Source organism: Geospiza fortis, unplaced genomic scaffold (assembly GCF_000277835.1).
Source record: "Geospiza fortis unplaced genomic scaffold, GeoFor_1.0 scaffold12, whole genome shotgun sequence".
Classification (NCBI taxonomy): domain Eukaryota; kingdom Metazoa; phylum Chordata; class Aves; order Passeriformes; family Thraupidae; genus Geospiza; species Geospiza fortis.
Window position 1 is genome coordinate 3,559,886 of NW_005054323.1, and position 22,201 is coordinate 3,582,086.

The 22,201-nt window shown below is 37.7% G+C and overlaps 1 protein-coding gene across 1 annotated transcript in view; it reads left to right on the forward strand.

Annotated features, from left to right (window-relative positions):
- Positions 1-22,201, forward strand: part of MLLT3 (MLLT3 super elongation complex subunit) — a 119,489-nt gene that overhangs the window by 7,084 nt on the left and 90,204 nt on the right. Inside the window, exon 2 of the mRNA XM_005420884.2 lies at positions 9-171. Coding sequence (XP_005420941.1) covers positions 9-171 — 163 coding nt within the window. The remainder of the gene's footprint in view (positions 1-8; positions 172-22,201) is intronic.

Consider the following 22,201-nt stretch of genomic DNA (forward strand, 5'->3'; position numbering starts at 1 on the left):
ATGTGAAGCTGGAGCTGGGGCACCGAGCCCAGGTCAGGAAGAAACCCACCGTGGAGGGCTTCACCCACGACTGGATGGTGTTTGTCAGAGGGCCAGAGCTCAGCAACATTCAGCACTTTGTGGAGAAAGTCATCTTTCACCTGCACGAGAGCTTCCCCAGGCCGAAAAGAGGTAGTGGGGTCTCCCCTGGGATGAGCGCTTGGAGGTGGCCCGGAGCGGGCGCAGGCGGTGGGTCCGTGCAGGTCTCGGTGGAGAACAAAAGCGGTCGCCAGTGCGGTGGTGGGCTGCCGGGGCTCTCTCCCGCCGCTCGTAGGGCTGCCCGGGGTCGGGAGGGGCTCCTCTCTGCCCCTCACGCGCTTACTGCCGCGGGATGTCCACTCCCGGCTGCCTGTGGTCGCAGAGCTTGGTCCGGCCCTGGGTCGGGTCCCGACTCTTTCTGGTCTCTCGATGGTGGGTGGCACGGAGTTAGCTTCTGTCCCAGCGTAGGTGCTCACTGGCGATTTTTGCCCACGTGTTACTTCCTTCTGGCTGGTGTTTTCTCCCAATGTCCGGTATGACTGGAAATAAGGATACCTGTACATGTGTTGCTGTTCTGATTTTGGTACTTGTGTTTGGATTCCTTCAACACCCTGCGTGTTCATCTCCTGGGTTTGATCTTTTTGTGAGTACATAAAAAAGTCTCAAAAGGTGCTTTAGTAGTGCATGTGTGGTGTGTTTGTACCCATACAAGTTTGGCTGGGAGACATGTAAGAAGCCTTTTGTTTTCAGATCTGTTTCCTGAGACTTTGCTTGTCTTGATTATTGTAGTGGGATTGGTTGAGGTAACAGTACAAATAAAATAAGTGAGCAGGTTTATTTGTCTATACAGACACAATACTTAGGCATTATCTTTCATTTGATCTGTTATCTTTATTGGCATCTAGTACTTCTCCAGTTCCTTAGAACAACATTGTCATAAATTGTGTCTACTTGGAGCTGGGGGGGATAAATTGAATGTTCATGGAGCAGAAGACAGGAAAATTTTGAGTGTTGAGATAAAAAAGCTTTGCTTTGTGGTAGGATAAAAACATATAGTTTTATTTAATGTTTCTTAGTTGGAAAATACCAAGCTGTGACTTTTTTATATCAGTGACTGTTTTCTCTAGAATACTTTCCTTCTCTTAAGCATCAGTGTAAGAATTACTTTATTTCAGCTCCAGATTTTATCCTCTGAAGGACAGGCTATTAACCTGTCTTTTATTTTCATATATGTCAGTGTATTTTTTGGATCTATTTAAATCTGTGCAGTACTACACAAACGGTTTTCAGTGAATTGTATGACATACTGCAGTCTTATTGATGAATTAAATTGCCTAGCTTGTCTTGGGGAGTCTTCCTCTTGCTTTCTTCTATTTCTTGTGCAAAAGACATGGCTTTAAGTCCATCTAAATAGTTGGGCAGAAAAACTCCTGAGAACAGATCTAAGAAGCCTAGATAGCTAGATAGTATTATTCATATTCAATGAATTAGATGATGTATCATTCAATCAGTGGTAGAAAATGTGCTTAATACTTGAAGCCCAGTCTGCATAGGGGTTGTTGGTGGTCCTCTCTGCTTTTATTATCTCTGCTATATTTATTTACTTGCTGAAACATGATTCTGCTTCCCAAATTTGGTTGCTAGGTGTGATGTGGAGCTTGCTAATAAGAATATAGTTCAGGGCGTTTGCAAGTGAGGGATATATAGTTTGCTACTTGCTTTCTGTCTCTAGCTGCTGAGTTCAGTTACACAGTCATTTAAGTAATTGTTTCAGAATGCTTATTTTTGGGTTTTGTTTGTAAGCATAATTTTCATGATGTGGCAACTGCTGGGAAGGATGCCCTCTTGTATAGCCTGGGAGGGTATGTCTTGTACAGTGCTTGTACCTGCCTTGGATTGTAGGAGAGCTCTGCAGCCACTCTCATTCAGCAGATTATAACCTGGATGGCAGGCACTCCATTCACTTATGGGCTTTGCTTAGCCTCCTGAAACTATTGACGCTGAAGAAATTTCAGATCCTTGAAATCACACTGGGGGCATGATCCATGTGTGAATTAATAGAATGTCTTCTGCTATTGTAAAGCATTTGAAAGAGTGGTGGGAATGTGTGCCTTGTAAGTTTTAACAGTTTGTCTTTCTACTTTACAAGTACTGTTAAAATTTTTGACAAAAGTATTCTAAGGTGCTTGTTTTTTTGGCTCTGTAAATCAGTGCTACTAGTTTGGTTTGATAGCTCAAGTGTTGCATATTTAATAGGAATGATATGCATGTTTGAAGTGTTAGTCAAACTACCTGTTTTCGCTTTGTCTGCAGTTACATACTTTATTATTTTAGCATAGGATAACTTACTGCTTTGAGATACTCAGTAATTTCACAAACTTTCCCTGAGCCATGGGTTTAGCATGCTGAATTTAGGTGTATAAGATTAATCAAAAGCAAGTACTAGTATACTGGCAAGCCACAATAACACCTAGTTGTCTGATAAGTGTTCTTTTTATCTCATAAGAGTGGCTGCTCTGAGATGTATGCATGTTAGGAAAAAATTTAGTTCATTAGGTCTATCTGTAAAGCTCATGGATCAATTTGAAAATAATAAATCAACAAGCTTAGATAGGTGTTATTAACTCATAAAGTATTTCTGTTACTAGATCACTTTTTATTAGAGACACAGTAATTCCAGCTACCAGGGGAGGCAAGGGAGATAAATTATTGCCAGGTCATTTGCTTTGCAAATTTATGAGAATAGCTGGATAAACTGTCAGTTTGCCAGCTACAACTATGGCTTTGCTTATCTGTTTGTGCTAGAAATTTTGGAAATACTGGATGTTGGCAGTGAGTTTGCAAAGGTGTGTCCAAGTGTTTGTTCTGCTAATAGTTGCTACAGAGCAAGCAGGGTCCTGTATCCCAAAGTTGCTTTAGTTTTAAGGTGGCAACCTTACTGTGGTGGTCTTCAGTCACTGGAGTGCAGAGCAGGTTGGTTTTTGTGTGTTGGCAGGATGGAGGGATGATGGTGATCAGCAGGGGACAAGGTGTAGATAAGCTTGAGTGACCTAGTAAAATAGTATTCTTCATCTTTCAGTCCGTCTCACCTTAAAATCCTGAGTAGAGATGGTGGTTTTATTGCTTTCTGTTTGCCTTATGATGACTGAGTGCCTAAGTTTATATCATTGCATGGTGGAGCATACAGGAGTGTGCAGTGATTTGTCCTTTTTACTTTGTCCTGTTCAATGGCCTGCTCTGCTGTCTGATTTCCATGAGTAGTTTCGTGGGGGGCGGGGGGGTGGCAACAGGACACTCTCACGTTATAGAAAGTGCCCAGACTCAATTTCAGGTGGTATTTGCAAGACAAAAGCTCACTAGGATCGTCATGCAATCACAAATGCTGCTGTTTGCAAATCTTGCCTGCTGATGTAAATTGGTTGAGAGAAGATATGGAGAATTTTTAAGATTCTACCTTTATTTCAAAGCATGTGCTGATTATCTTTCATCATTCATGTGAAGAAAATCAGCCTATGTGTAGAAGTGAAGTATTTTAAAGCACGTCTGTGAAACAAGGTGTGTCATCAGACTGTGGTTAGTTTTGATCCACTGCTATACTGCTTCTGGGAGAGGAGCTGTTGTTCTTGCATTGTAATATGTCTCATTAATTGCATGGATGCTAGGCAATGTAGAAATATTTTCTTCTTCTTGCCCAACAAATGCTGATGCTCTTCAAAAGTTGCCTGACTTACTCACAGTATTTCAGTTGGATAAGGGAATGTATCTCTTGTGTTTTGATGACTTGTAAGCACATCTCAAAAATGGCATTGGAGCTAGTGTGTTCTGAGTGGTTAAATTTCTGTTACTCTGTGGCACTTTTTGACAAACTAAATTTTTCGTAGTAAAAAAAAGCATGGGCAGTATTTCTGTGCTAATAGCTTAGTCAATGTGAAAATTTTGCTTTGGTTGTTGGAATGTTGTAACTTTAAAAGTAGGAGAAGTTGCTTTTCTCTGTGGAGCCGAAAGCAGCTCTGCTTAGTGCATCTCTTAGCTCAATAAGTTTTACCATTATATGACAAAGTGGTGGAAGTAAAGCTGCTTGGTGTTCTAGTACAGGAAGGACCAGCTGCAGTTTTCTTCTGGAAAGTTCACGTTTCCAGCATTGGTTGTTTTCATTAAGGTAGTCTGTTGATGCAGAATGAGATTTCAGTGGATCATAACACTTTGAAATATATTTAGTTACTGTAAAAGATGCCTTTTGCTATTCCATGATTTTTAGCTGCAAAAAAACCCCCTTTTTGTGCTCCATTTAAAGTTAATGAGAGTCTTAACTCTATTAATTTTAGTGAACTGAAAGATGTGAGGATAGGGACCCATAAGCAGATTCTTCCCAGATGATTGAAGTTTTCCTTTTAGACCAGCTAGTCCACGCAGATCATCAAGATTACTAAACCAGGCAACCAGTTTTATGATGTGTATTTTATTAGGATATTCACTTGTAAGATCTTAGATCAGTTTTAGGTCTGTTTTCTTTGCTTTTTTCCCCTTTTAAATTTGCCTGGGCCCAATCATCTAAGTATGATAGGCACACAGGGATTTCTTTTTCATCAATTTAACAGATACAGGTTTCATACTGCATCTTTTAGGTCAATTGTGGCTCTTAGCTGCAGAATGGTCACATGAAATGACTGATATCTAGTGAAGAACTTCATTTGTTTAACAGGAAACTCTTGAGACTTAATTTTGCTGCTACTGAGTATGAAGGTGAATGGCTTCGAGGATGCACAAGTGGTTTTAGATGCACTTTCTAATTCAGCCAGTAGCAATTCAAAAGGGCATTTCACAGACTTAAAAGAAAGTGTAAAGAGTTTCAATATAGGGAAGCTATCATGTTTTATATTTACATCGGTGACATCAGTAAATAATTGGTGGTTTTTATTTTAAGATACTATGTGTACAGAAAACCCGGTTTCTAATAATTTCACCTCATTGGTGTGGCTCAAAAAGTAATCACATTCAAAGCCAATATTTAGGCTTTATTTAGACGTAAACAGTGTGGAAAAAACTGGAAAATAATAGGGCTGCTGCATCCTCTAGTGTCAGAAACTTTTCTAGTCTATTTGCATAGTTTTTTTAGGTGGTTTAGTTGTGTGAATTATGTGTTCAGTGTGCGCTTATTTTAATTTAGTGGAAGGGATGCTACTCCTACCTACATTTCTTCTCCCTGAAGGCATGTTTCTGCAAGGGCAAATGCTGATTTCTGTCCAAAACTGCCAATCAGTTCTGACTCTCTTAAGTCATGAAAGATAATCCTTCATTATTTCACGTTAGGTTAAATTTGTGTGGTGTTTAGTTGTTGAAACAGTTTTTTTAGTCTTAAGAAACTCTAGTTACTTCTTACTAAAGCTACAATATTAATATTAATTGATTGTAGCTCTTCTCGGTTTTAGATGGCAGAAAGTGTAGTTTCAGGACTGTTGTGCAAAAGATTTTTGGATATGCATAGAATACTACTTGCTTGAAGTAGAGATGAACAGATTATTCTGTGTAAGATCAAATCTATCACTTTTTTTTAGTGAGACAAGGGAGAAGATACCTCAGTATTAAAAGTGGAGTTAGTTAAGTTCTTTAAGAAAATGAAAACAAGTGTGTTGTTCAATAATTATTGTTATGACTCTATTTACATCTGTACAGTTTTTATCCTTAGAAAAAGAAATGTGTTAGAAATGCTTAAACCATGTATTATTTGCAGTTACAGGTTAGGCAATATGAACTGCAGGCATAATTGTTAAGATTTACTAAGTTGTAAAATGTCGGGCATAGATTTGTTACTATTTTTTTTGGGTACTGTTTAAGTATGAAGGTTATTCTTGTAACAATGTTATGCAGTGTGGTTAGGATTCAGTTTTTGTGTGTTTGGTTTGATTTTGGGGCTTTTTATAGTTTTTAATTCAGGTTTTGGGGATAAATGTTGAATAGGATTACTCTGTCCTTTGTTCTGGTAGAATCTGTAAAAAAGACAACTTGATACATTTGGGTGGCAATCTGAATGTAAAGCTTGTTGATGATGCTTGCAATAGCAGGAAAACACGGTTAGTTTATGCGTGTTTAATCCCGAGTTAAATCTATAGGCTGCTGAAGCTTGACTGCATGAATTTTTATGAGATTCTTCTGATGAACACCTGCAATTTTAAACCAACAGTCTTTAGTTCATAGGCAACCATCCTCTTTCTTTCCTTCCTGGCAGTGATTGATAGACATATGAAGACAAAGGAACAGTCAAATTCTAACAGTTGTATACGTTTGCATGAAAATTATGATTTCTCATCTAGTTGTAAAACACTTAGCTTGTAATTCAAGATGTTGTTTGCTTTTTGTGTGATTTTTGCCTTTTTGATGTGCCTTTTATTATATATAAAGGGCTGGAAGAACAGACTGCTGTATGAAATATTTGTATACTTACTTAAATATCTGTGTGGAAATTGATTTTAAAATTAAATCTATTTATATATGTCATCAGAGCTCTTATCAGTATCTTTGGCTTAATTCTCTTCCTTGTATGCCAGGTATGGGCTGTATCACACTGTTAATCCTGTGCCAAACTCCTGCTCTGACTCTGGCTTTCTAGAGGAGTACAGGTTTGTTTCTTTGAGCTCTCTGGATGAGCCCAGTGTGTCTGTATGGGTTTGATTTTAGACTTTGTGCACACTGTGGTAACAGAGGTCTTGACAGCTATAACATCATTGAACAGGTAGATCAAATGTAATTTCTTTTAAATGCAATTCAGACACATTCTGAGCAGCTGATGCTTACAAATTGCAACTGAATGACTGCAGTTACTTGTCTGTAATTCTGTGTAAAAAACCACATGGCTATAGAGGGTAGGATGTATGTATTTTTCATAGGACATTTGGTCATAAAGGTATATACTGGCATAGGTGTTTCTATTTTCAAATGTTTATGATAACAAAGTGAATTATTACACATAACAAAGCAATACAAGAGTAGAACTGAATGAGCAGCGTGAGGTGGATTGATTTTGCTGACAATTCCTAGGATATATTGTGGTTTGCAGTAAATCTAAATTTACTATTTGCAACTGCTTTTCTAAAGCTTGTACAGAAGAATTCCACTCAATTCAGTGGGACAGTAATTGTTCTGCCCTTTCTAGATAGAATTAATGTGAACATAACATACATCTTGAAATAGGGGTTGACAGACAAGGTGTAGGCTTATAGGGGAAATTGAGGACTATATATACTTAGTCTACTTTCTTATACTTGTATACTTAGATGAAGACAATATTTTGCCTTTTGTGGGCAAACTTTAAAGGGCAAGTTATCCAAAAAGGAAAAATGTGGAGATTCAGTGTAAACAGAACTACTTGATGTTGTGGGCTAGCGGCTAGCAATCACGTTGTTTTCCATCATCTGTATGGAAAAATGGCAAGTCCAAGAATGTTTGCTGTTTCTTGAAGCAGCCTTTCATGTAATGAATTTTGATTGATTGGTATTAAATGGGTAAGTGAAGTTTAATGCCTCTTATTATCATGTGCCAGGCTCTACAATAACAAAAAATATGCACATTTAATTTTGCATAATGTAAATTCTAAGTGAGTATTTTATTGAAGAACTTGGTAAAAATAATTTACACAGTGGGGGTTTGTGTCATCACAGCACTGGCACCATCTTCTACTGAAAAGAAGGAGAGGGTGGATTAAACTTGAAATCTTGTGTACTCTCTGAATGTGTAGATGCACAAATCTGGTGTAATATTCCAGGGCAGGTATTTGTAGTTAGGATGATGCCAGGTGATTTTTTTTTTTTGACTTGTTAGGTATTTTTTGTTTTGTTAGTTTTCTTCTTCTTGCCCAACCTTCTTACAGCACAATGTAATTCTGGATACTCTTGGTGTCTTAAAGTGACTTAGTTGTGCTTTTCCTTGTAGCCATAGTATGTGGAAGAGTAAAGTATATTGAAATTGTAGAGTCTTTGACTTGTTTCTGTGGAAAGGTCTTAATGAATATTGCTTTGAAATAGCTGTAATGAAATGTTTCTTTAAATATCACTAAAAAGCTTTTACATTTAAAAGAGTCGTCCACCCTCGAAGTATTTTTTAGGTGGTTGTGTTTTGTCTCTGTGGCATAAGCTTTTGCTAGGGGAAAGAAATGGACACTAATAAGCAGAAGATAGTTCTTTTTAGCCAGTTCCAATGCCAAGCCCTTTGCACCCAATTTCCAGTTGCTGCCTTTCACTGGAGGAGTGCTTCATAAGTGGAGGTGCTGCGGAGAGTCTGTGTCCTGTGCACAGTGTGTGCTTGCTTGCTCCATCTGTGTCTCACAGGGCTCGGGGGTTTTGTTTTGCTGAGCACTGGCACAGCAGGCACTGCATTCCAGGGCCTGGCTCCTGTGCAGCACAGGCAGCACGCACAGGAGTGACCCAGTGGACAGGCGAACGAGGAGACAGAGGTGGATGGATACCTACTGCCAGTGGATAACTTCATACAGGATCCACACTGGAGTTTTTAAGACATTGGGGTGGAAGGCTGTGGAATGGTTTTATTGTGCTTGAAGACTGAATGTGGAAAGTATTTATGTAGATTGTTCCCCAAATTTAGTAGCTGATAAGAGGATGGAAGTGCAGTTGAGCTAGTTTTGGACAAGGTCAGTTAACTATACAAAGAAGTTCTCAACAGGTAAATTTCAGGTATCTAAAAAATAATGAGCTGGGCATTGGCATGAGGAATAGCAAGGAATAAAGATACATTGATAAGAAGCATACTTAAAATGTATATATATTTTTTTTAGAGTTTAAAAAACCTCAGAAGGTGTGTTTCATAAATGTATTGCTTGTTTAGTCTTTCCTTTAGAGGTTACCAAAGTAATCTTTGTTTGCTGTACAGAAATCAGAAGATACAATTCTTGTAAATTTCTCTGTAATATTGAAGTTTCCTAATCTGTTTTCTTGCTACTATTAAGGTTTTGTCTCCTAGAGCTGCAAAGGTCTGCTCCTGTCTGTGGTAAAATTCCTGCACTGCTAAGACTAAATCTTTTTGGCACTCAAGTTATTTCCTTGCCTGGCTGTCAGTAATGTCTGAAGTGTTTTTAAGTGTGTGGCTTCTGTGAGTATTGTAAATTATTCCATTTGTACCTAGTAAATATTCTAAAACTAAAGGTCCCATCTTAAATTAGGTGAGGCTCTTTTTTGCCCCTTTCAGTTGTGCTGTGTTTTAGGCTGTTTCTGCAGAATATTGCTGTGATGTCTTTTCAGCAAAAAGTATTCTACCCAACCCCTGTAGTCTACTCATTATTCTTTACAGTTAGGTTAATAGAAACGGCAATATAGCTGTACAATTGCATTATCCTTTCTATTTGAAGGGTAGAGATATTTCAGGAAGACTTCTCAGGCTGTAATTTATTTCTTTTTTTTGAGATGGGTCTGAATGCAAGCCTCTTTTCCTTAAGAAAAAGGTAAAAAGACTCAGAACATATAAATGTGTTCCCTATCTTGTGGTCTTAAACTACTCTCTGTGTGAGTAGAGGGAGGTAATAACTCTCTAACCAGTCTCTGTAATTACCTGCTCTCCTTTCTTGTAAGGATATTGGCTTTTATCATTCTCTGTATAAATTCTTCCCTAGGTAATTCTTTAAATAAAAGATATGACAGCTGACTTAAAAATACTGTAAGGTATTTGTGTATAAATTACTGTTAAGCAACTACATCTAAGTTCTTTAAGTGCCTTTGGCAGTTGTGTGCAAATACAACAAGACCAGCCCTTGAACCTAAATCAAATAAGGCAGCTACCATCAGTAAAATACTTGTTTGCTTCCGCAGGCATTGCTGTCCCATCCTAGCGCTGCCCTTCTAGTGGGTATTGCCTGGAAACTAAATAGAAACAAATTTGTTTCTATGAAGCAGATCTACATTGGGTTACTTCCTTGAATTTGTGATATAATAGAAACAAAGTCAAACAATCGCGGCAGATCTTGCCGGTGTTGAAACAAAAGTTCAGTTGTATTAGATTACTGATCTTGGACTGCAGGGATATTTCCTTACATTTTTTTCTTAATGCCTGAACTGAAACTTACATTAGTTGAAATACTAATAAACTACTTGAAGATTGACATTTTAAGCATATGATCAAAAGTAGCTGTTATGTTTCCATATGGAGTATTTAAAATGTGGCTTGGGCTTATTTGTTTGTTTTTGTTTTTTTTTTTTTAATTTGTATTTAGGAGTAGTTTAAATCTGGGAAGTTGTCAATATGTGTATTCTAGACAATGAAAAATGTTGTATTTTGGTTTTAGTTCCTCTTTCTAGTCTGTCCTTAGATTTAGACAACAATATTTTCTTGATTAAAATCTAAATAAACCTCTGTTTTTTAAAATCAGTTTAATAAGCATCTGATATGTGTGTATTATTTTAAGTATAGACCTTGCACACAATCTGTAAATGTGTTTACACATACTGTAATTTTATAGACTTCTTCTCATTTTGGAACCTAATACAGTGATTAGATCAGTTTGCCTGCCTTGGAACTTCAATCACTTAATCTAAACTCATAAAATTTCTGGAACATCCTTTTACTGAACAGTTTTATTCTGAAATAAAAAACCCCTGACATTTGTATCTTTGCATGAAAAACACCAAAGGAAAATAATGGTGATTAAGACTGGCGTGCAAGATAAGGCTTCATCTTCCTGCTCTCTGGAGAGAGTTTTCTTTCATTAATTTTTATGCAGCCTGTTGTAGTGTACATTAATACTACATAGCTGGTGACTAACCCACTTCTGTAATCGCTTTCACAAAACCAGTGTGGGGGCCCACTGGGAGCCCAATGATTTAACAGCTGATAAGGGACACATTATGTGCAAGATGCCTCCAGCAGTGGCCAGGTATGGGATTGAAAGGGTTTTTGCCATTTTAGTTGCCAAAGTTAAGAACAGTGGACTTTATAAAAGTTAGGGAAAATTCTAAGTGATCATTAGAAGCATGTTTTTTGAAAAAGTGCCACAAAAGAATGGGAGGTGGGCACCAATCAGGAAAGGCCAAATATTAAAGGTTACTCTGTCCCTCTTTTGGTATTCACTTTGTTGACCAAACAATTTGTTAGAGATCACCAGGTTGGTACTTACTCTTAAGAGGATGGATTTAGAATTAAATTGTCATTGTCTGTTGTTGGGTTTTTTTTGGTTGTTGTTTTTTTTTTTTTTGTGATTTGGTGGTTTTGGATGATGCTAATTTTCTGCAGCACCTCTAAAATGTGCATTAATTCTGTGAAGAGAAAAATGTGATATGGGTGCATATGCCTCATTTATACAAATTTTGTATGTACTCATTTATACAGCCCTAGAATAGAGAGTCCATAATTCTGATTTAATATTGACTCTCTATCTGCATTCATACTGTGTGCCTGTGCATAGTCAGAATTACTGGCAAAATTTTTTTTACCTTTGACTAAAATACAGCAGACATTTAAATAGCAGTGAGTTTAAAGATGTTTTGCATTTTTTGTGTGTCTACACCAAGGTGAATTATATTACTCAAATAGTATTTTCTTTGGCCAATATGAAAGTTTCTCTCATGTAAAGAAAAATAGCAATCAGTCTTCAATTTGCTTGGTTGAATCTCTTCGAAATTCCATGTTAAAAGGCAAAAATGTTGCTGGAGTTATTTGAAAGGATTATAGTGTAGTCCCCTAGCCTTTCTCAGAGATTTTTTTGTGGTTATCAGAAACTATGTTGCTACAGAAATAACCAGCTTCCCCAGCTTAAATGAGAGGGAGACCCTTCCGTATTAAATATAATAATAGTGCAAATGTAAAATACACCTGTATAAATTCTCAGGTTCTTGTCATTGCTGAATCTCTAGGTATTTGTAAATTGTTACTGGCAGTATTAGTACCTTCAAGTACCTTTGCTTCCTCTACAGATTTGGGCAGTTTCTGCATTTACTTTTACACATTATGATTATGTGTCACCCCTTTCTTTGCTTCCACACAAAAAGGGATGAGAGCTGAATGCTCAAGTGTGCTTCCCAGCTTGCAGAAAGTGCTGAGGAATCAGGTGTAGTGTGCCTTATGCCCTCTTTCTCAAGGTGTCTGTATCTTTGCCTTCTTTGAAGCAGTGTTGATTTAAACTGTTGCTGTATCTTATCTGTGTTTGTTCTAAGTCACTTTCAAACATAATCATCCCAGTGCTAAGGTTTTGGTGTGTTCATGTTTGAGCATGTGGGAATTGATATGCCTTATTTTCCTTCTGTGCCTTCTGGAAATTAGATTTTTGGTGCTGCACTAAGATGGCTTTGAAGGCAAGCTGGAATATCAAAGGGCTACAGGAATTCAGCCATAATTGTTTTATGGCTTGCCAGAAATCAGCCCTGTTTGTATAGGTAGCATAGAAAATAGCTGTGATTTAACAATTTGGTGCGATTTATATCCACCATAAAAATAATAAAAAAAGTTAAAGGGGTATTTTGGAAGCAGGAACTAAGCTGTAAATGCTAATTGCTTCTCCATTTTCTCAAAGGAACAAAAAGGAAATGGGGTTTAGCAAGCTTTCTATTGAAAAAAACTTAAAAAGGACCTTGTCTTCTTTGAGGATATTTAATACTATACTTGCACTGTGAAATTTCACCTTTTTTTTTTCATTTAGTGCATTTAGATCATGCTATCCAAAATGTGCATATTATTATGAACTCATTTACTAGTAAGTCAGAAGGAGAATTAATGCAAACTTATGCAGCAGTATGAGTAAGTAGTCCAAGTGACATCACTTCTGGAAAATTTGGATTAGTGATTTTTCTTTTGTGAGCATAAGCTTGATGCCCTTGCTGTCTTCTGGAAGTCTTGCTCCAAATAACTTTCCATTTGTGACTGAAAAGTTAAGTGTGCTGAGCAGAAACTGCGGTTTGATACATTCTTGGTTGCTTGGGGAAGCTCTCTTGAAATGTTGGTACTCTTGTTTGGAAACCAGGGGTTAGGAAGCACTGGATGCCTCTTTGGCTATACTGGGTACACTAAACATGTGAATATATATGTACAGTAATCCCAGAGCCCAGTGTAGGGGGTGATGTAAGGAAGAAGTGTTCTCTGGGTTACCATTCAGTGGCATGTGATAAGAGCAAGTGCTGGAAGATAATTTCTTAGAAAAATCTAGCACTTAAAGGGATGTCACTTGACATTAGGAGAACTTAATGCCATGATTTGGGGAGCTGTTGCTGTGTCTCTATGCATGTCTGAAGAGATGTGGAACTGTAGGTCACTTGTAAAGTAACAAAACTAGTTGGTAGCAGGTGAAAATTCCAGAACTTGACAAGGATACAGGGGCATCAAGGCAATAGTGTTGCAAGCACTTTTGAGCATTTAGTTGGGAATAATCTATACTCTGTAAATGCAGCAGACCATGAAATGAAAAAACTATCCAACTTAAAAACGAAAATTTGAGACCCAGAAAAATCAATGACCCAGTACATCTTGCTGAGCATGGCAGAGACCAACAATTCTGTACCAGTGCTCATCCTTTTGCTGGTCTGTGTAGGCCTGCAGATATCCAAGCTGTTTTTAGTAGATTAAGCACACCTGATTTCTTTCTCTGATCTCATTCTGGTTCTAGAAAGCTGCTGATTTCTTTTAGAATGCTAATACTGTCCAAGAAGCAATGAAACTTCTATTTGCTATTGGACTTAACTTGATACGTGACCAAGGTTTGGCACTTCTAGTAAGGGCCTGTCCTGTCAAATCTCAGTATTCCTGTAAGCTCTTACTCTGAAAATCTTTGAAAGATATTTTTATCTCAAGAGTTAATGCCATTCATCTTGCTACCAGTGGCCCTCCTGTCACTCAGTCACTAAAAAGACTGATTTCTTTATTTTACCTTTGTCTTGTGGTATCTGGAGATGACTGGTCATTTTAATAAGCTGAGGGATCTTAAATTTGTTCCCTCTGAATCTCTTGATTTAAAGCTTTTTCTGAATGGCTTTTAGCCTCTCTGTTTATACCCTTAGTTGATTTCCAGCTTGTATGTTCATCTGCTAAAGATGGAAGAAACACTTGAAGATTTGTAGGTGTGATTGTCATATAGACTGTGGGTCTTTTTCAGTAACTAAATCTTGCTTTTAAGACATACCTATTTCTTAGTTTATGGTATTTGAACTGTTGTCTCCTGATTTGAGTTGTCTTGCTAGTAACTTGGCCTGACAAGTATTGCCGCTCTTATAAAGCATTGCTCAAGGTTCAATTCTTGGGCTTCTCAGTGAGGTAGCAATGTCCTTGCTAGGATGCGATTATTTAGAAGTAGCTGGTGAGGATTTGGATTCTGTGAACTTTGTATTGCATTGAATATGTATTCCATTTGCTTTTCTGAAAAGCTTTGCCAGAATTGGAAACCATACAGTTGATCCAAGAAGGAAGACAAATACCTGGTGCCAATACTTCTATGAAATGAGGTGTGAGAAATTGCACAACTTAATATTTAGCCTGAATTGAATTGCCATTCAAACTATGTTGTTAGAGGATTTATCACTTCAGGTAGCTTGGGTGCAACTTGACAGTGCAGTTGATGGTTTAGGCGTTGTGTAGTTTAAGTTGTTTCTCATGTAATTTACATTCTAAATGGTTAGAAAGTCATTCAGTTGTGGAGCGGTAACAGAGTGGAGACTTCGGATGTATCTCAATTAGCTTTCAAATTTGTGGCACATGTAACTCACCTGGCGTGTGAAGGGGAACTCTCCAGCCATCTGCTGTAACATCATGGCTATAATGATTTCACTTTCAACAAGTTTCTAGTATTAAATAGGTTTGAGATATAACTTGTGTTGTTGTGAAACAGAATTAAATTAAAAGTTGATGTAGTTGTGATTTGTGGGCATCTCTGACCTGTGAGCTAGCCCATAGGAGGAGGAGGTGCATTTGCTGTGTATCTTCTACTTTACATGCTTGTGTGGTCTCATTTGGTAGCAGTTTTCCCCTTGATATCTTTGTGCAAAGGAAATATGCAGTCTGTGGTAGGTGAAGTGCCTTTGTGAGTTTTTCACTCCATACTCTCCCCATTCTCAGCTTCTAAACTAACAATCATGTGGCATTTCTGATGATCTTGGTCTCTGTGCACTAGTTGAGGACCCAGAGGAGTTTATTTTCCGTTTGCTGATATGTGTATCCTGCACTTGTGTATGCATTGCAGTTCTCGGGTAAGAATCTGAAGTGCATCCATTCTTTCTGAGAGCAGTGAGAGTGCCTGAGAGACTTTAAAAGGTAATGGGTCCTAACAAGAAAGAGGTCTTGTTTATACCACTTCTTTGTGCTTGCTGGTATGTCATTATTTCCTGCGTAAAGTTTATAGCACAAAAAACCTGAATATGATCCCTTTTAAACATCTATAAAATAAGATCTCTAGCTGCAGAAAGTGATTTGTAGCTTGTGAGCTCATCTACTAAGCTGAAGTGCATTATGTCTAACCTTATTGTGCCTTAGTTAAGGAAGATAATAAGTTGTTCTGGAGTTGCTCAACATGCCACTTAAATACTGTGTTCTTGTCTTCCTCTTTTTCAAGGGTTACTGTCCTGGTTTTTAGACAACAGGTTTTATTTTCAGAGCTCTTGTAAATACAACTGGATTCATGCATACAGCAAACAACTTAGTGGAGTGCATATGTGACTTGGTAGGTGTGGGTGCAGCCTGCTGTCAAAATGAGTGGCTCATCTTCAGTGAAAGCTTGTCACATAAGATGATTGACTGTGTTAAAACAAAAGACATCCTTCAATTCCTTGAATGCCTAAGTATTGCTTTGATGTTGCTGCTGATACATTGTGGTCTTGGCTCCCACACTTTTGTACAAGAAGCTTTAACTTACTGGAGAACTGCTTTTAGTGAATTTCACTTACTTCTAAGATCTGCAGACTTTGAAACATGTTTCGGAGTTACAGGAGACTGCAGTATTAATTTTTAAGAACCAAAGGAAATTGCAAAGCTTAGACGAAAGTTTCCACTCTAGCTGACAAATGGTTATCTGCCAACTAGGAACCACTCAGATCTGTAATAAGAGAAGGATAGTAGAAAGCTTTTCTTTTCACTTAAAAAGACAATAATGTAATATTTTAAAAAGCTTTTTTCTTTAGTTTTTCCAGTGATACATTTTGTTGTTCTTGAAGGGGCTCATGATACTCTCTTTACTCGGAGGAGTAAGATAAGGAAGACCAGAAAAGGGAGCTGTTTTAATATTTTTAGAGTTTGTACATTTCTGAAGAGCAGTGAATTCCCCCTTCATTTGAATGCCTGCAATGTTACCACTATGAAAGTCATGTGGTGCTCCAGGAGACTTCACTGCCCAACTAAGCAAGGGGTTTAAAACTTCTGGTGTGGTCATGCCAAAGCTGGTCTTACACCAGGTATCTGTGGTATCCATGCAACTCATGTTTATGCTTTTTATGCTCTGTGTACATCTTGAATTTTTTTACTCTGGTTTGTTTCTGTGTGAGTGCATTTAAATTGTCTAATTGGTTTCTCAACTGGTAATCTTAAATCCCCAAACAAATTAGTCAGATTACTTCTTGGGTTCAATATTTGCAGGGGAAGAGGGAAATGACCTCATAACATCTTTCCTTCTATAGTATTTGACCAAAATGAGCAGTCATTTTTTTGTCTCCAGATCTGATGCCAGAGATGAAGGTTATTGCAGTGACACTTGAAGATATGCCACTTAGTTCAGTGTGCTCTTTTAAGGGCCTTTACTTGGCACACTGGCACAGTGATAGCAGTGTTTATCAGCTGAATGGGGTACTAGTGAAGGCGAGTAAGTTGCAGTCTGTCAGTGGCGTGGGAGCTGAGCTCTGCCTTCCCAGTGCTCAGAAGTCTTTCTATTACAGGCTCGTAACTCAGTAGGCTTTTATAGCATTGTGATTTAAGGTGGACATGTAACTAAAATGTGACAAATGTGATTATTGATTTGGTAGTTCTGTGATAGATTTAACTGGATGCAAAGTGTTACCTTTCTCTAAGGATAAACAAAAATGTCAGCAGTGATTCAGACTACTTCTTATGGTTTTGACAGTTGTATACCAAAGCCATGACTTTAACGCTCTACAGAGGTGCTGATCCATACTGAAGTTGAACTACCTGTTCATTTTCCCAAAGAAATTCATAACTTGACAACAGTCTTAACTTCATAAAAACAGTGCAAACTTTTATTTCTCATAGTGAGTATTTTTATTTATAATTCATCATTTTCTGATTCATGCAGTCGGTGCAAATTTGGTAGAAATTTGGAGTTGAGTGGTCCTCTGTGGATGTGAAATCTTTCTTCTACAGCAGAAGAGTATCTTCTGAATCCAAGAAAGTAAAGTAAATTTTTGGTTCTGAATGGGCTGAGCTTAAAGGTGCAGCACTTCCAGTGGTACTTCTGGCACTTGGTATGCCATGTCAGACTTCTAAAGCACCATTCCACAGCATCTAGCTAAGGAACAGCATTGTTAGCATCATGGAGTGTTTTTTGCCTTCCTGACAATGGTAGGACATGGTTGGACTATAATATTCTAAACACTGTTTCTTAATGCCAGCCTAAAGACTCATGCCAGTTTTTTGGGAAAAATGAAGTACTCTTGCCAAGTTGTAGAGCAGCAACTGGTTAGTACGTGAGTCTAGAGTCCTCTCCCATGTTTCTGCTGGCTTCAGCATGCATGGTTTTATGCTCATGTAAAACAATTTATAAAAACCAAAAGTTGGGGCCTTCATTAGTTGTTGTGATCTTTTAGATGACAGATTTTGTTGCCTCACTAACAACAAAAGAAAGTCCTTGACTTGTGTTGCTGAGAGTAGGCACAAGTACCCGGACTGTTTTCTGTCCAATAAAGACAACTCTTGTCTTCATTGAGTATCTGGAAAGGTAGAATAGTCTGCTGTCTTCTTCTTTTGCTTGCTTCCAGGCCAGCAGTGCTCAAAAGACAGGCTGTGACATCAGGATAGATTTTAGCAATGGAGATTTCTGGTGTTGTCAAGGTAGGGTTAATAAATATGTTTCATTTAAGCAAGGTGAGAGAAGAAGCAGCTTTTAAATCACATGTGCAAAAATTTGTCTCTCATAATGGTCAATTTGTTTGTCTTGCATCTATAGCCATGTGAATGGGGCCAGATGCAAAAATATTCTGACAATTTTTTCAAAATGCCTATTTCAGCTGGTTTTATTAAGGGACCAATTGAAGTCAATGGTGTTGACTTCATGCTGCATGCTATGCCTCTCTGGTTGCAGCAAAATAATTTGAAGTTTCAAGCTTTTGTCATACAAGCCCTTAAAACTTACCTGCTCATAAGGCATTTATTAAAGATCTTTGAACTGTTTCTGACTTTCTCTAATGGAATCGTAATTATTCCTTTTCAGCATAGCATGTAGTTGGAAACAAATGGCTCAGATTTTTCAGAAGTTAAATATGTGGAGTGTCAGTGCAACTGAATGCCTTTACAAAGCTTTTGAATGGGTTGACTTGAGAAGGCATGGCCTTGAAATCAATGGGAGTGCAAATGAAAAATAAAAAGGTAAAGAGGGTCTTGTTATCCAAAACATTGATAGTCCTCAGTGGTTAGCTCAAGTTTGTCCTCCACTGTCCAAATTTTAAATGCTTTTTGCAGGCATTTCTTTGCTTGTAGAATTGGCTTAGGTAAGGTGAGAGAAGTGGTCAGTGTTTTTTACTGAAAGCATATATAGTAAGTGCTTGGGCTTTCTCTGTCTTCTTCATTCTGCAGAGGGAAGATGTACCAGGGCATTTGTCCAGAATCAAATTTCAGGGGAAGCGTGTGCGACAAGTGGTGAGCACAGACTCACCAGGAGCTTTAGAATGAGTATTTTTCCTAGTTCAGTGTTAAGCAAAGCAGCCTTACCCACCGTCATTAAATAGTTGAGTATCCTCTAACTTACATGACTGCAGAGGCAGTTCTGTATTAACATTCTTGTGAGACACAGAAACTGCCATGGCTGTCTACAAACATTGATGGACTTGATTCTCCTGTAGCATTACAGCTTGGTGGAGAGAGAGAAATTCCTGCACGTTGTTAGAAATTTGAAACCTCAGAGAGTGTGAGATTGTCAAGGACAATGAATGAAAAACTAGAGCGGAGATTTCTTTGATTGGATCCAACAGGTTGTTACTCACCCCATACTTTTACTGGCTGTAAAATATCTGATTTAACAATGAGACAAGTTTTTTCTAGAACCCAGGGGAGAAAAATATTCCACAAAAAAATTAGAAAGTGCAAATTCACTCTTCTTCATCAGGGCTGAGATAAGTATCATGAGGAAATCCTGCAAAAAAACCCAAATTGAATATGATGAATAAGATTTTGTTAGTAATTTAACACATTGTAATTCAAGCAGATTTTTCTTTTACTTCCTTTGTTCTAGGTAGGTGTTGTAATTTCAGTTTTTTATTGTTTGGGATTTTTGGGGTGTTTTTTCTTCCCCTCTTTTTCCTCACCCTGGAAAGCTTTGTAATTATTATGCTATTTTGGGGGTTTCTATCTGCTTAAGAAAAGGTCAAAGCTGTTAACATCTCTGTATGATGTCAGTGACAACACTGTCTCCTAGATGAAATTGGCAAGCAAGTTGTTCATGCTGTGTATGTAACTAATCCTGCCTTCTGATACTTAAGTTTTTATAAAAGAAGGGTCTGAATTGCCTTTACTGCAGTTATGAGCAGTTGTGGACAGCAGTTTGAGTTCAATGAAGGTGTGCGCTTTAACACGGATGTTGTTTTGAAAAAATCATGGCCCCTCCTCCCTCCCACTGGCACCCTCAGATGTCTTAAAAGTCAAACACATGGGCTTGCATTTTTTATATGCTTTGAAAGATTTGTCAAAGTTCTTTATATTTTTTAAAGAATATTAGCTTAATGAAAACTTTTATGTCCTTATTAACATACTTTGCTTTGAAACATTAGGTATCTTTTAAAAAACATCAAAAGTTCCAACACCTCAGGCCTGAAAAGACAAATTCTTGAACACAGTGGTAAAACACTCTGAGTTTGGAGTGTTTGCATGGAACTGCATACTTGCCTAAGTGTTTGCAGGCCTAAAGTATTTGTTTTTTTTTTTTGGTTTTTTTTTTTGTTTTTTTAATTCTGTCATTATCTTTTCCCATTGCCTTGGAAAAAAAAGATTCTACCATTTATGGCACTTTTTTTTTCTCACAATACGCTATTTGGGAATTAACAATACTGTTTGATTTCTGTAAAATATATAAAATTGTGCTGATTACTATAATTTGAAGCAGTTTGTTTTAAATGTTATTCTTAGAATAGTTTAACTTTTTTTTCCTGAACCCTTTTCCAGTACCCAAAAACCTTCCTTTAACATCTTTCTGAAATCTGGTTTTTGGGGCTAGTTCTTTTTCTTCCCTTTCCTCGTCTGCCAATCCTCCATTGTTAGTAAGAGATAAGTGATAGATTATTGCTAACATTTCATAGAGAGAAATTGTGCTGAAAAGGTAACTAATTTTGTACTTTACAGGCAACTTTGGATTTCCTGACTTTCTGGAAGTTGTTTGGGGGTTACTATGATGTAAATAAATGTTTTATTGGTGAAATATTTGTAGTTTATGTTGATTTAGTTCATTGTATGGTTCATTTATTTCAGAAGGCTTTCCCCAAAACATCTAGCCAGGTATTGCTATCAAATGCTTATGATATTTAAGCTTTGTCATTTTAATACTATAACAGAGAAATGTGCAGGTGTATTATATTACGGGTACATTTTTATAGACCCTAAAAAATAACTGACTTCTTCTGGGGTTACTCTCTGGAAAGCTGAAAGAGGTGTGTGTTAGACTTCAGTTCATGATGTTGGGTCTTGATGTTGGAAGGTGTTTGAATTAGATTAACATCCTTAAACATAATAATTGACATACCAATGTGTGTATTATAACTTAACATCCAGCGCTAAATGCATTTTAGATGTAACTGTAGAAAATATAATGAAGCTGAGGGAATGCTACACATGGTTAGCAAAGAAATACTTAGGAATAGTTTTTTTATTTTGCTGGTAAGTTCAGCACTGAGTTACCTTATATAACAAGCAGATGTAAGGAAGAGGAAAACAGGCTTTTTTCAGGAGTACCCACTAAAGGGACAAGAAGCAATGGGCACACATTGAAATACAGGAAATTCCATCTCAACTGACCAGACCTCTTTTTTTCTTTCAAAACTGTGCAGAAGGTCAAGTGCTGGACGACATTACTCAGAGTCTCCCTCCTTTAAGATGCTCGAACTTCAGCTGCCTGGGTACTTGAGAAACCTTTTCTGCTTGGAAGTGGTGGGAGGAAGAGACACTGAAGCTGACTAGAATTCAGGACAAAAAGGGGAATTCCATGGTGTCCTCTAACCTCAGCTGCTCTGTGATACAGCAGAAGATGTAGCTAGAGACCTGTTATTAGCAAAGAAGTTACGCATGCAGCCCAAAGCTCTCTTCCTGATTTGCACTCTGACAGAAACTGTACTGTGGAACTGATGGGCGCAGTATGCTCTGGATGTCACAAGCTTCCTGGTTTTCAGAAAGTGATGAGAGAAGTTCGTAGTAGGAAAGGTGACCAAGGAGTTAGAATGTAGCAGTTACTGCTTATCACAGAATGGTTTGGGCTGGAAGGGACCTTAAAAATCATGTAGTTTCAAACTCCTTGCCATGGACAGGAACATCTTCCATTAGATCAGCTTGCTCAAAGTCCTATCCAGCCTGGTCTTGAAACACTGCCAGGGATAGGCATCCACAGCTCTGGGCAAATGCTCACATTTTTTTGTTTAAATTTGTTTGTAATTTTCAGTGATGCCTGATTTCAAATAGAGAAAATGTGTGTGTGAAGCCTGACTGTATTTTTCCTTTTTATTATTGTTTTCTCTTGACATCCTTTTTTGGCTATGGTTGAAGAAGAAGTAATGAGCTGAGAGGCCATTTGGTTTCGTCAGCCTTGGGATTTTTGTATGGGGTGTTCCATTGCATGAACAGAGAGTACTAGAGAAGTGTGATTTTTAGTCCTTTGTGATTTGAGTATTTGCTTAGAATGTTTTAACTTACAGTGCTTATGGTTCTGAATCTTGTGTGTCAGCATTTCCTGCTACAACTGACGAAAGAGACTCTCCCACTGTGCGTAGGAAAATTTGGGGTCTGGAAGAGGAACAGAAGATAAATTTGTTGCTAGAGAGCTAAAGGCTTTTTGGAAGGTTTTCTAAAGAAA